At 37.4% G+C, this 15,365-nt stretch overlaps 1 protein-coding gene across 2 annotated transcripts in view; it reads left to right on the top strand.

The window, feature by feature from the left end:
- Positions 1–722: 722 nt before the first annotated feature.
- The window catches only part of CLINT1 (clathrin interactor 1), a 25,005-nt gene continuing 10,362 nt past the window's right edge, over positions 723–15,365 (top strand). For both annotated transcript variants that reach the window (XM_010156193.1, XM_010156194.1), the window contains exons 1-7: positions 723–821; positions 1,475–1,571; positions 3,085–3,193; positions 4,089–4,253; positions 8,116–8,290; positions 13,347–13,581; positions 14,099–14,180. In XM_010156193.1, the coding sequence (XP_010154495.1) occupies positions 730–821; positions 1,475–1,571; positions 3,085–3,193; positions 4,089–4,253; positions 8,116–8,290; positions 13,347–13,581; positions 14,099–14,180 (955 nt within the window). In that variant the 5' untranslated portion in view covers positions 723–729. The remainder of the gene's footprint in view (positions 822–1,474; positions 1,572–3,084; positions 3,194–4,088; positions 4,254–8,115; positions 8,291–13,346; positions 13,582–14,098; positions 14,181–15,365) is intronic.

Raw genomic sequence — 15,365 nt, 5'->3', positions numbered from 1 at the left:
AATCCATATGGAAAAACTGCTTCCTCTTTCCAAGTTACGTTTTCTGTGAACACTGGTCAAGACAGCCTGAGCTCCTTATAGTATTTGTATTGCTTTAATTGTAATAGAGTGCTCTGCAGCTTTCCTTCTGTTGCTGTTTTCCCTTAATTAAATAAATTCAAGCTCCAAGACAGACTTTCTAGTGAATCTCATCTCCCTTACTTCAGTCTTCTGTTTGATTTTCGTTTTCATTTTTAGTTTTTATTACTAACACCTGTTTGGTACTGATTCTTGAGGTTCTCTTGTAGCACTCATCATTCAAAAGAAAAATCTGCTTCTGATTGAGTTATAAAGCCTCTTGCAAGTAACTATACACCATGCCAACCTGTAAGCAAACCCTGTCTAGTTGAGGAAGCTATCAGCTTTGACTCTAGTGTTCGGTTTGGATTTTAATTTGACCAAAAGCCATTTTTACTGGACTGAATCCAGCTGTAATGTAATCCCTAGTTTCTCATCTCTATTCCTGAAGACTAATAGAATAGTAAAACCTCCTTAAAGATAACTTAAATGTGTTGTATAGTGTCCTCAGGGTAACTTCTGCACTAAAGATGTTTTCTTTCCCACCCTGTAGAGGTATCTCATTAAGTGAGATATGCACTAGTGTCATTATTAAGTTTTCATGTGTTTCTCAGTTTTGATGCTAATCTTCATGTGTGTTAATTTTTTTTCCTTTGCAGCACCAATGTGGTTATGAATTATTCAGAAATCGAGTCTAAGGTTCGAGAAGCAACCAATGATGATCCATGGGGACCTTCGGGGCAACTCATGGGAGAGATTGCCAAGTAAGTGATAATTTGGCTCAGTGATGAAGAAAAGAAAGGTGCTTTTTATACAGGAATGTGAAATTTGCTGCTAAATCAACTCTGTGGTATGCTGACTGATAACGCTGAAAAGTTACTGCACATCAAGTCTTATTTTTTAATGCATAATCGTATAATGTTTTGAGAACTGTCAAATGAGAAATGAAGTCAAATTATTTTTTAGTTCTTGATTCTTATTTATGTAGCCTCATAATTATTTCCATATATCTGACTTGTTTGGAGCATGTATTTTCAAACTGGTTATTAGTGACTTCTCCAAATAGTGAATTGTGTCAAATTCTTGAACTTTTTTTCTGGTAAAATAGGTTTGGAAGGTGCATGCTTGACAAGTTGCAGTGCTCATTAGGGTATTCACGTTGAACATTGTTTTCTTTATAAATTAGTGAAGGTTCTTTTACTGCCTCAGATTTTAGAACTGCTTCTTTTCTAGTACTGGTGTGTAAATTACTTCTATATGAGTAAGAAACAGGGATAGCTTTTTCCCTTGTAATGCCATCAAATGTGATTGGGCTTGGATCAAGCCTGCCATCTACTGTCAGCCCTGAGCCTTAACAGGCTATTGTGGCCAACCACATAGAATAACATTTCTTTACTCCTTTTGTTTAATTCTTTAGGGCTACATTTATGTATGAACAGTTTCCGGAACTTATGAACATGCTTTGGACTCGAATGCTGAAAGACAATAAAAAGAACTGGAGGAGAGTTTATAAGGTGTGTACGTATATGAACTGGGAGCATCCAAGGCTGTGTTGGTCTACAAAAGACATACTGCTTGCTGCTGGTATAATGTCCTGGTGTAGTGGTGTGTGTGGATACTGCTTATGTCACTTACTCCACTAGCAACCTCTAATTTCTTCCCTAACTATCTGCTTTATAATTCTGTTACTGAAGTCAAAGATGACTTTCAAATGCTGTATATGATAAAATCAAAATTTCTGGTTTAGAAGCGTATCTGAGATGCTACTTAAGGAACATCATAGAGCAATTACATTTTGCTGATATTCAAGTATTGTGGTAGCATTAACATTTTGAATCTACTCAAAGGAGTAGTTACAGTGCTCTCTGAGAAGTAGATGTTATTGTGCTAACAGGAAAATGTTTTTGAAGGATTTCAGGAACCTGAAATAGGGAAACGAATCTTAATTTTCTGTGAATTCATAATTCTCTAAAAATTGTAGCTTAGCGGAGAGTGGACCAAATTTCTTGCAGATTTTATCGTACAAGGCTTTTATGTCCTACTTGCGTTTTGGAAAAAGAACTGAATGATTTGCATTTTGTGTGTCTTTGGCTAATTAGCATGGTACAGAAACTTTTTGCTTAAGATTATTTCATGCTGCACTTAAAGTGGTGTTCAGTGTTCACTGAATTATGCAAATATAACCTCATTTTTTAGAATTGATGTATTAGACTAGCTTATATTTTGTTTTTCTTGATGCCAGGATTGTAACAAGACAGAATTAATTCTAAGGCATGGCTTGTGCTTTTTCACAGGTGCTTGATATTTTGTATTCATAGTAATTGTTTTCCCTGAAGTACAATATAAGTTAATATTTAATGCTATCACACATAACTACTTAATGTTATAAAGACTGCTTGGAATTGCTTATCAGGTTTGGATAGGTTGAAATATAATAATAGTTTTAGCTGAGAAAGGCACTGTTTAGAGAAAGTGCATTCTTTTTTTTTTTTTCTGATAGAAATCCTCAATATAAAAAAAAAAAAAAACACAATTAAAGTACTACTTAAATTTCATTTGTTTTGTTGCTTGCTTAAAATTGTCCTGAAATGCAGGTTTATATATCTATTGTATCCTGCAGAAAGCTTATTATATTTCTGTTGGAGTTACTTTTCGGTGAAAATCATTGGAAAATTGTGAACAAAGGAGGCAAAGAAAATGCTTTATTTAGTAGAGTTAACTTTTTCTCTTAAATTGCTACCGCTGTCTTTTCAAATAAGCAATAGCTGATGAAGGTAACTACTTGTGATCTAGTAATAACAAATCAGAGTTTAGCATATACATTCTAACATGCAAACGACGCATGTGGGGAAAACTTGGGATTTTTTTCTATGTGAACCCATATAATAATTTATTTAAAAGGGGAAAGTTCTATTACTTTACTAATTTGGGGAGGAGGGTAGGTTTGGTTTTCTATCGCTTTTTTTTTTTTTTTTTAAAAAAAGAGCTTTTGTTCATGCAATCATAAGGTGCTTTGTATTTTTATAGTCTTTGCTGCTCCTAGCTTACCTCATAAGGAATGGATCAGAGCGTGTTGTTACAAGTGCCAGAGAACACATTTATGATTTGCGATCCCTGGAAAATTACCACTTTGTAGGTGAGCAATAGAAAAATCTTATAAGCAAATTAAAACAGTAGTTGGAGTTGTCAGTCACCTGAACCAGCTTAGAAGCTTCCCCAGTCTAATTAGAATGTGACTGTTGCCAGTTGTGTGAAGAGTGCAGAATCCAAGACGTGGGACCCTAGAGTATTAATTAGTGAAGACAAGAACTTGCAGAAAAGACTGGCTAATAACAACAGAACCAACACAACATGAGTGTTCGGGTTTATATTAAAATATGCACTAGAGACTGGTCCCCTGTGGTGTCCGTAAAGGAATAGCTTTAATCATATGGGAAGAAAAGGTTAGAGCTCCAAAACACACACATCTGTTTGAAGCTGAGGTTTTTTCCTCCCACCAAATAATATTTACAGTGCAAAGGCAGCAAGGCCAGTGTGTGTTTTGAATGTGAAAAAGGCTGGGGAAGGAGCACGTTTAGCTTGTAGTACATCCCAACTGAAAGCAATTTTTAAAAAATTCAGTTTTGCAGTAAGACTGAGTTCTTGCAATTAAACTTGCAAAAACTGTACTGAAAAGACTGAGAAAAAGGGTTTATATTTTGAAGGGTTAAAATTCTCCAAATGAAGAATATTTCTGTTTCAGTCTTTGTTAATCTTTTTGATGTTTCAGCAGCAATTAGACGTTTCTAAATACACCATTCTGTGAAAACTACCATTTATCTGACGGTGAAAATTTGTGTTGAAACACAAAATATTTGGTCCCTTTTAAACAAATGCGGTGGACCTTAATAGTCAGAAGACCTTTGACTACTGTGTTCATAATTCAGATTTTCTTACCAGTTTGATGTTCAGTATTGCTGCCTCTGATTTATTTTTTTCCTCCCTTTTTTCCTCCTTCCATCCGTCATCTCTCTCCTGCATTACTTCCACAGATGAAAATGGCAAAGACCAAGGTATAAACATACGCCAGAAGGTAAAAGAAATGGTTGAATTTGCTCAAGATGACGATCGACTTCGGGAAGAGAGGAAGAAAGCCAAGAAGAACAAAGACAAATATATTGGTGTTTCTTCGGACAGTGTTGGAGGGTTCAGATACAGTGAGTACTAGGCTTTCTTGGTCAAGGATTGACGATCTTGGCTTCTAACCTGGCTCAAAGAACACAGATAACTTAAGGAGTTTCTAAGAAGTTCCTTTGTATTTCTTTAACTGGCAGTATTACTGTTTTAAAAGAAATCTGATGTATTTTCCCCCACATACAGATTTGAATTATTTACTTCAGAAATCTTTTAATATTTTTCAGACAGTAAGAAGTGGACACTTATGCAAATGATATTTATTAATACATTGGCTTAGCCAAAACTTGCCTGTCTTGTTTTTATCCATAGTTAGTCTCACTGTGAAATGAATGCTGCTGTAGCAGAAATAAATAAATGTTCTTGTAAGTCAGGGTTTCTTAGTCTTTAAAAAAAAAAAAAAAAGTGATGATACTTTCTACCCACCACAGCACAAGAATTGCCTTATCTATACCTGTCAACCTCCATTAGAACCATTGGTTAATTTAGGTTAGGGTTTTTAGGGCAGTAATACTGTTTGGGTGAAACAGTGTAGATATATGCCATTAAACTTGTTGGTTTCCTGAGTAATACTGTTTGGACACTTGAGAGATCTGTAGATTATCTGTATGGATTCTGATGTTCAGCTCTGACTTTAAACATGCACCAAGTACCTTGGAAGTGATGCACCTTGTGTGTCAGGAGTTTACCAATGCGGTTGTGACTGCCTCCATTTGTGTGTGGTTTAAAATGTTGGATTAGTACTCTAGGTGCCATGTGCTTTTTGAAGGAGGCTCCCAGAACAAATTTACTTTGTGTAGAGCTTGCAGCTGGACTGAACGTTGGTTGCACAGCAGACCTGTATGCAGGCTGGAAATTCGGTGCACATCCCTAAATCCCTGGGAATTGCAGCTGCCAGTGAAGAGATCGTAGTTAACACCAGAAAGGAAGGGTTTGTTTTTGCTAAATAACGTATTTTAAATATACATATTATATATTAAAAAATATATGTGAATGGTCACTTGGTCATCTGCTCCCTCATAAAAAAAAAGTCAGAAATCCTGCCATCAGATTTTCAAAAATCATAATTCCAAAAATTAAAGGGTCTGGCCATCACCAGTATTGGCCATCGTGGCACAAGGTGCCAGTCCTGTATCCAGCTGGGTCTGGTACTTACAGTACGACCTTCATTACTAAGATACTGTATTTAAAAACATACACATAAAACAAACAAAACTCATCCGAGTGCTGTGGACAGGTAGCCTGATGGAAATAACCTTTGAGGTGACCGATGCTATTTGTGTGTGCAGTGAGTTCTCTCAGACTATTTGCATCTTCAGCTGTGTGTTTGTAAGAACTTGGCCTTAGAGGATGTCATGCCATCAGCTTGTTTTTGTTTAGAGAGGGCAGAGTTGGACAGCCTTGGTTAGATAAGTGCACACAACCAGTACGAAGTTTTGCTTATCAAGTCCAAGTGTTCTGCTTACTCCTTGCTCCTCAGTCCCTGCCATCATGTGTGGCTGGGATCTGAGCTTCAACTGGCTTTTATGTCTGCTGTATCCCAGTGTGTTGTCCCTGATCCAGCTATCAGTCTGAGATGTTTATCTGTTTTCTTTGGCCTAAGCAAATCCTTGGCTGCTTCCATTGAGGGATGAGTCCCCACACCACAATGGCACAAGGCTCTGATTTGCTGGAGTCAGTGACTTCTTGGATAGAAGGGTTTGGTGTGTGTATATGTATATGTGAGTAGTTACTGTGTAGGACTTAAACTTTACCTGTCCCTCTCTGGTGCTATGTGTGGTTTTTAGTCTTCACTGAAAGCCTTAAACTTAGATCTGATCTATTCTGGTTTTGACAGGTTACGTCTCTGTGTTCCTCTGTTCTTCCTTTTCCTCATATGCAGAGTAGTTGAAAATTTGTCTTTGTGGCAGGTTATGTCTTGTTTTATTACAGTATTTTACGCTTTTGCTATCTGCTTGGAATTCTCTTTTTAGGAAGTACTTATGAGTCACTGCATAAGTACATGTCCCTCTGTTCTTTGACTGAGCTTATCTTTTGACTTGCTCTGTACGGAGTCGTGATCTATCCCTGTATGCTGGTGGAAGTCTTTCTCCATATGCTCTTTAGTTACCATTCAAGTTTTGGAATTTAGAGGACTCTCTTTTGTCTTGTGTTTAATTTCTTTGGTAAAGGATTTTTAATTATACCTTCATTTTTTGTGTAAAGTTTAAGGAAAAAAAAATCTTTGGAGCAGCACAAAACCTTTTTCCCAGGTCAGAGTTCTAATCTAAAAGATTCTAGTTATTTCAGCATAAAATGCTTGTACTTTTGAAGTTTTCCTTAATTATTTTGTCCTGAAAATACCAAGCTCTTGCAGGTTTTTTATTTATTTTAAAATTCCTATCACACAAGGAAACCTAATGGAATCTACATTAAAATGTTTGAGAGCCTGACATAAATTGAAATAAGGCCATTTTATTCTCCTGCAAAATTTAACAGTAGTAGATTTCATGGCAATTTCTCCTTTTTCAATGATAACGATCTCGCTGATTTGTAACAGGTTCTCTGCTCTGAAAAAGTTTGTCTATTTATGGATCTAAACAAATATAATTGGAGACTTGCACTTACCTCTTCAGTAAAAAAAATACATCCTCTGCTATATGGTATTATTGGATAGTTTGCACCTCGCAGTGCTGGAATCTATCCTTTTTATTAAAAATGGCTTACTTGAATAAATCTTGAACATTACCTGACCTACAATATAATTTTTATGTTACATGAAGTAATGAATTTTTCACCATTCTCCCTTTCTGGTACTCAATTTTACTTGGCTTAATTAAAAAAATTGACTAGTGTTTCACATTTTTCCAGTAGTATGACGAAATACCTTGTTTCATGTGTGATGGCCCAAAATATGAAATATTTCTCTAAGTGTTGTCTAGAAACTGAGCTATATTGGGTTGCTTTATATAACTATATTTTAAGCAGAAGGTCTGACACAAGATTACAGTACAAATTAGTAAAGCACAGTGTTGCTGGGCTTCTGATAGTTAAGTCTGTGTTAAAAATGTGTAACTTTTTCTTTTAGATTAAACTCGGGTTGTCTGGGTATGAATAAATAAACCCAGCCTTAAGTTTTTAAACTTTCTTAATACGATTGTACGGCAAATGTACTTATTTCAAGTAAAACTGTCAGCTGTTTGTAAGCTGGGACACACAGCATGGAGGTCTTGAATGCCTGATTAGAAAAAAGTTTTTGATTATTTGGTGATAATGTTTAGTAAAGATGTTCAAGGGACTCTGGCTGCTGAAAAGGTGAGTTGTGTTACCACCTCTTCTTTTTTTCATCTCTTTACAACGTTTTTTTAGTTAGCCAGTGTGGAAAAGAAAGAAGAGAAAGCTACCATGCACTGCACACTTAAGCCATTCAGTATTTTGGTACTACGTGTTTATGCATTCATGAATGTCAGCATATAAAAAACCATCGATTTACCTGTGAGCACACAGTGTGGCCAAGAACAGAATATGGTGCATTAAGTGGCTGTTACAAAACTCACGCATCCCATTTCTGATGAGCTGCTTATGCAGACGGGGTGACGGTGCCTCTTGTGCTGCTCCAGCAGAGTCCGACAGTGTCCTGATGTGCTGTGCAGTGCATTAAGGTTGTGTCGTTGTCATAAACGAAGTCTTTGAATCTGCATTCCTGTCACTTAATGGTTGGCATTCCATGCTGCGCCGCGTGGTAATAGTGTTGATTCAGCACTGTTGGGGGCTTTCAGCTTGCTTTGAAAACTTGTAAGGCTTGTGTATGGAGTGCAGGGAAGCTTGAAAGCGATTCCAAAAAGACCACAGGCTTTTTTTTTTCCCTGTTATCTATATTATTGCTTATCTGAATGCCTTACACAGGTGAAAGATATGATCCTGAGCCCAAGTCAAAATGGGATGAAGAATGGGATAAAAAACCGGCTTTTCCATTCAGCGATAAGTTAGGTGAGCTAAGCGACAAAATTGGAAGCACAATCGATGATACCATCAGCAAGTTCCGAAGGAAAGATAGAGAAGACTCTCCAGAAAGGTGCAGGTACTAAAGATATTTTAACATTAATTTATTTTGTGAAATTGCTATTATAAAGCTCTCTGACATTGCTGATTATTAATTACGATACTCTTTCGTACTCTTACGATACTCATTCTTTTTGTCTGTATGGAAGCATGTTTGGGGTCCGTATCTGCTTCCTGGACTTCTTATGCAGCTTGTACTGGCCTTGGGGAATAATGTGGCTCTGTCAGTAGTTAACTGCTCTTGGCTACCTTCCATTACCGTCCCTAGCTTAGATAGCTGCTGGCAAAGCAGGGCATGCGGCTGAAATTCCCTGGTCTTGGCAGTTCAGTGGTCTTCCTTGCACCAGTGTACTTGAGGCTGCCCTTTAATGCTACAGTGCACTCTGAGTGCTGGGGTGCCAGAGAGGAGGGAGATGTGAAATTGCTCGGACCTGCCTTGACACAGTGCTTCTTCCCTGAGCTGATCTCAGGAAGAACAGATTGCAGGTGACTTATTTCAGTATTTCAAAAACAGAGAATCAATTGATGTTGAACCTTCTCAGACTTGTATCTTGCATCTGGTTGTTACATTTTTTCAGTAAGGAAGAAAACCTACCCTACTGTGCCTACAGAAAGAACTTTAAATACCTCCTGCTTCAACAGGTGCATTGAATTTTATTAACTGGAGATCAAATTTGTACTTAACAGAATCTGAAATTGCTGTAGAGAATGTGCTCCAATATATTGAAATAATTCCCTTTTGGGAAACAAAATTCAAATTTGTGCTGACATTTGATTAATTTTTTTTACAGGAATATCTTCAGATACATTCACACACGCACCTTTCTATGTGTATAAAGTACGCATGCACATGTGTATTTTATTACAAAATTCAAGCAATTTTGCATGGAAACAAAAAATAATTATAATGGTAGCATTTCTGAGAAAAAGGCAGTGTGATCCTCTTGCTAAGGCATTAATAAATCATGAATCTGGTATTTTTTGCACACATCAGGGTTCTCTCTCAGAACTTCCTATCAATAGACTACAAAGAGAAAGGATCAGAAGAAAAGTAAACAATTTCAAATTTAACAATGGTATATTGCCATGTACTTTTCTATACTTACCTTTCAGAAGCGACTTGTCACATGACATCTGTAAAGCTCACTGTCCACCTTTCATGTAGAGGATGTACAGGAAACATTTTTATCTTGTCTCCTTTGCTTTATTTCTGAATGGCTTCTGGTCTCTTACTTGTCCTGATATAGAGTCTTGCGCACCTTCAGTGTTTTATACAGCCCTTTCTGCAGTGTAGTCTTTATAAAAAGCAGCTTGTTTTGAGGACTCTCCATTTTACATCTTTACCCAAGTTACACTGATCTTTTTCTCTGGCTAATATTACAATTCTCATTTTTTGGTCTTGTAACCTTTGTCCTTTCCTTTTTTTAAATTAATTTTTTTGGTATGTCAGGTGCAGTATTTGTCTTGAAATTTACGAAAGTAATAAACTTTAGGATTTTAAATAAAAGGAGGAATTTTTGGAACATACACAAGCAAAAACAATTTGATAGTGGCTGGTGTTTCCCCTGCCATAAGGAATCCAGGTTGCAGCTCTAAGACTGCTTCAGCTAGCAGCCTGAAATTTCCTTCTGGAAGGTGTTTTATCAGTGTTGGAATGAAGGGATTTCTATCTGTAGAAGGCATCAAAGGGTGTAAGAAGATTGAACTCGAGGTTATAGAATGTCTGTTTATGCTTAGATACCACGAATACAAACATAATTCATGTTGTTGTTAACAGAATACTATATTCTGTATGAAGTTAAATATTCAAACTGAATAGAAACATGACATTTTAATTATCATGGGACTTAAGCACACAACAGCATAAGATTCTCATGTAAATTCTTCATGAAATCCACGCATTTCTGTGTTTTCACACTTCAACATTTATTTTTCTAAAAGAAAAAAAGAAGCCTCCAAGAAGTTGCTATTTTACTAATAGCCTGCTGCTATATAATAACATGGAATTAAGTTGCCGTTTCCCTCGGAAAAGGGACTAAGTGGTGATACTCGCTCAGCTGGCAAATCTGCTGTTGTATGTTCTATTGTTTCTGTCTTAATAGCTTTATAAATCATTATTACTTCAGTACTGTAAAGCCCGTGAAGATCTTGAAGCACAAGGGATGATTGTGACTCGCACATCTTCACAGTGGCTAATGGAATTTGCATGATGTAATCTTTATCTCCAGTGTGCACACCAGGACTTGGCCAAACTTCTGGATTCCTGATGCAACTTGCAAAGCAAGTAGTTTGCAGAGAAGGAAAAAATGCTTGAAGTAACCAAGAACTTAACCTGTGATTCAGCTGGCTTGAGTTTACTGTAGAGTTTGGTGAAACTGCACTGAGGGAGGTGTGTAAGTGGCTTTGTAGTATTTTGCTGTCCAGAGTTCAGCCACGACACACAGCTACCTCTAGAGAAGCCCAGTGGGCGCTTTTTCTTTACAAGAAAAATGTTACTACTGCTTGAGGGGAATTGGATTTTTTTTTTTCCCCCAGTAATACATCCCCTTGGAAGTAGAGAAGACCAGAAACAATACCCCATGGGGTGGGAAAACCTCTGGTTTTCTTAGTGCTTGTTAGTTCTCAGGTGAATAAACCAATTGCTGCCCTGACTATGTCCTTGTATGCTGAAGTTTTATTTTCTAAATTACCTGCAGATATACAGAGGTTCTTACAAAACATTACTCTTTTTCATAAGAATTCTTAAACTCTGTCAATCCTTGTTTCTCCAGTATTCAAAAAGGTTGATGAAGGGAACAAAGGAAAGGAAGCAAAACTTTTAGTCTTCCTGTAAAAAAAAAAAAAAAAAAGCAACAGTTATGTTTAAAAACAGCTTTCATGTGAAGGATTACTTTTTGTGTAGGGCATAATTCAGATAGTCTTAAACAATCAGTAAACTATTTATTGCCTTAAAGAATGTTTAGAAAAAAATCCCAAACCCAAAACATACCACAAAAACCTTAAGTTAGAGAAAATGAACGTGTATCCATACTTTGGTTTGTGGAAGTTGCAACCATTTACTTGCTTTGCAGAAGTTCTTTTAATTATTTGGTACAATGTTAGCTATAATTCTTACTTTTAAGTTCATTCTGCAATTCTCAGATGAAGCACTGCAATTTTACTATTCTGAGCACAGTAAATACACTTAAATGGAACATTAATCTGTGGTGTTTCTTTTTCTTTTTGTTTTTTGTTAATGTGACCATTAAAGAAAAAAAAATTATCTCCTGAGACATTTTGGAAGTAGTACAGGTTGTCATAGAAAATTGAGTACTGTAATATTTGTCCTGCTTTCTGGCATATATGTTTAATTTCTTTTCTCAAAAGCTTTTAGATATTTGTTTTGCTGTAGATCACCAAAGACTCACTGCTTTCATTCTTACATGAGGAGATTAATGTCTTAACTGTTCTGGAGCAATAGCTCCATTGATCAGACTGACGGTTGTCGATCGCTTCCTCAACCACAGAATGTGTGCATGGAGCAGGCGTCTCTGTACTGATGACAAGTACACTGTGGCAGGTTTTAAGAGCCTGGAAGTCTTAGTTGTGATTGTCCTGTCTTGGATACTTTGAACACACTCATTCCCACTCCTCTGCGGCTTTTTAGATGGATGTACCATGTGTATGTACCAGGCTAAAGTTGACATCAGTCTTCCATGGGAGCTTGTATGAAAGTCCTGACACCACAAATGAAAATGTGGTGGATGGCCCCTCCTGATGTTTGTGTACCTAGGTGGGCGGTCTGCAGGAATCCCGAACTGGAGAGCAGTAGGGCTGTTGCTGCAAGTCAGGGTTGCAGTGCCTCGGAAGGAAAAGGTTAGGTGGTGCCACCTGAGCTCACTTGCCTGTGTAAGGTTGGCTCAGGCAATGCCAACAGTCGCTAGGTTGGCCAGCAGCTATGATATTATTTTTACAAATAAATTAAAAAAAAAGGGAGTGAGCATTTATGTTCACTGATGTTAATGAACTCAGCCATCCCCAGCGGTGGGTGGGTAACATGCATAGAGGAAGTGGCACATGCGATGTATTCCAAAAAGCCCACTATTGTTAGCAGAGAACAAAGGCTACCCTCCAGAGTATATTGCAGTTACTGTCATATTCCCACTGACAAAGGGACAGCCTTTCTTAAAATTTGCAGTTTTAGTATTCTAATGCATTATTAAAATATAAAAAAACCTTCCACTTTCAGCTGTGTTGCTAAGGGAATTACTATTTCAAAAATACGTTTCAATGTATTTAAGCTTTCTCTACAGCAATTTCCACTGCTACGTACAAATCTTATCTTGATCCTAATAGGCAATATGACCGTTGGTGGGGAGCAATTGGTTTGTTTGTGAAAGACTTAAAATATAAGAGTAGAAAATGTAACAGATTAAACAAATATTACACGGTGACATCTAAAAAGTTTTTGCCTAAAATGGTGACACTTTTGTTCTACATTTTAAGAGTAAATGTGTGTTCTCTGATAGAATATGAATAGTGTCACTGCATTGCGTATTTCTGTAAACATTCATTTCCCACAAACAGTGTAAAGAATAAAAAAGCCTGTTTCTCCAGAAAGGGAAATGAGTTGAAATAGGAATGGAACTCTTGAAATCTGGAAGGTAGTACCTGTATTCGGTTCACTGTTACCTGTCTCTTGGTGTAAGTACTGAGCAGACCTGCCAACTTAACTTTTTGTTGCTGAAGTATTACATAACGTGTGGGGGAGTTCCTGTCAGAAGGTAATTAAATGTACAGGATTTAAACACCGATTTCCTATTACCCTCTGCCATGGGCTTCAAGTTAATGTTTAACAAAATAACGTGCTTTCCTTCATCGCTTCTGTACAATAGGTGCAGTGCTGTGCTATGTAGCTGTATTATGTAAGGGTAAAACACTTCCTTTCTCAAACTTAGCAAGAAGCAGTATTTTTATTGTGAGCCACTGCTACAAGGAACTACAGTAACCAGAACTCTTGTGCCTTAAGCCAAATGTCCACTTCAGCAACGGAGAAGTCCATCATGAGCGGTACTCTATTGCTTTTGTTTTTCTAGTGACAGTGATGAGGAAAAATCAAGAAGAGGTAAATCTCCCAAATCTGAATTTAAAGATGAAGAGGAGACTGTGACAATGAAACACATTCATATTACAGAAGCTACCACCACCAGGCACAAACGCACGGCAAATCCTTCAAAAACCATTGACTTGGGAGCGGCCGCACATTACACAGGGGACAAAGCAAGTCCAGAACAGAACGTTGCCTCTCATACTGCACAGCCGACAGCAAAGGTGAGACAGCAGAGCACAGTAAAACATGACCTTGGAAACAGTGTTCTTCAAACCTGTGAGAGAATTTCTGGGTTAGGGTACAATTTTTGTTATTCAAACTTTCAAGGGAACTATTTTATCAGAAATGTTTAATTGAGGTTTTCAAAGGCAATGGAACCATTTAATTACAGAATGTCTTTCTGTGTGATTGCTTTAAGATGTAGAATTTTTTAAATGAAATCATTATCGTGTTTTACTCTCCTCAGGAGAGCAAAGATAAAAATAAAATCTTGGCCTGAAGAGTGAGGGATTCTCTGAGCCTGCACACGTATTGACAAGTTATCAAGTTCTTCAGTTATCAGAAAGACACCTTTGGTTCACTGTTTGATTTGAATTGTAGCCAGGTTCCAGTAACTGCTGGCTTCAAGGACAAATGTGCCATCTCTCCAAAGCACCCAAAAAACCCAGGAAACTTCTCAGTGTCATTTGCGATGAGTGACATCATGACATAAGATCTGTTGTGTGATTTCTTCTGCAGGTTTCTGCACCCTCTGTCAGCAAGTCGTCTAATGACCTGGTTGATCTGTTGTTTGATGGAGCCAGCCAGCCAGCCTCAACAGGTAGGCACATCTTGGTTTTATTTTCAGTGCATATTTTGAACCATTTGAATGTGAACCATTGCCTGTGAACCAAATGTTGTGTTTTGTGGGGGACCCACCCAGCCAGCCTCAACAGGTAGGCACATCTTGGTTTTATTTTCAGTGCATATGAAACCATTTATGAATGTGAACCATTGCCTGTGAACCAAATGTGAACCATTTATGAGGATAAGCTGATTTGTTGTCATGTAGATAGAGTAGTAGATAAACTGAGAAATGAAAAAACTAGAGCTGCCTAGAACCTCTTGTAGCAAGGTACTGTATGTGCTGCTGCATGGGACTAATCAGTGTAAGCAGCACAGAGATTAACTGCCAGATCGGTCTGTCAGAAACTGTGTTTGTAATGAAGTTATTTATAATTAACTCTAAAAGCAAGTGCAATCCATTCACATTCAAGTGTTTCTTGTAGTGCAGTTCAAAGGTGCAGCAGCTTTTTTCTAAAGTATATACAGCAAACTTGTTTCTTTATCTTATTTTGTCTTGGCACTTGGTTGATCCCAACCCTAATACCAAAAAGAAATTGCTACCTACAAAAACAATTATTCTTTGTATAACATGTCCCTTCACACCCTAAGTGTGCAGCTGAATTTTAAGTCCATTAACCTTCATATGGCCTTACCTTTATGCTCTCAAAATACAGCTTCATTTTACGGGTGTGTTAAATTTCAGTGCGTTGCATACAGGATTGATAGAGTTCAGGGTTTGCTGGTTTGTTTTTCAAAACCTAAAGCTTTAAGGACTGGCTATTGTGCTTAAAGGTTCTTAATATCGATAGTTTTGATTGTGGCTAGCATGGAATAGAAAAAAGGATTTTGTGTACTTGTAGTCTGGTGACATAGCTGGGAGAGAGTTAACTGTTGGAAGAGTTTTTGTTTAAAGGTCTCTTTGAATAGCAAAATATGAGCATGTGCCTTTTTATAGATAGAAACCTTTCGTGTAACTTGCCTCCGTAAGAAATAAGCAAGTTCTCTTACTATAGATGGGATCATACTCACGCTGTTTGTAGAGCTGTATGTATGTGTCTTGGGACGATGGCTACTCAGCTCCAGCCTTTGTTGTAAAGGCAATGTAAAATCACATGGGACTACCAAAAAATGGCAATCCAGAATGGCTGGAGGCCCACACATGGCAGGGTGGCCGAATTGG

The sequence above is a fragment of the Eurypyga helias genome, unplaced genomic scaffold, assembly GCF_000690775.1.
Source record: "Eurypyga helias isolate BGI_N326 unplaced genomic scaffold, ASM69077v1 scaffold15567, whole genome shotgun sequence".
NCBI classification, from domain to species: Eukaryota; Metazoa; Chordata; class Aves; order Eurypygiformes; family Eurypygidae; genus Eurypyga; species Eurypyga helias.
The sequence above is the reverse complement of the archived record's forward strand: the minus strand, read 5'-3'. Positions and strand labels throughout refer to the sequence as shown.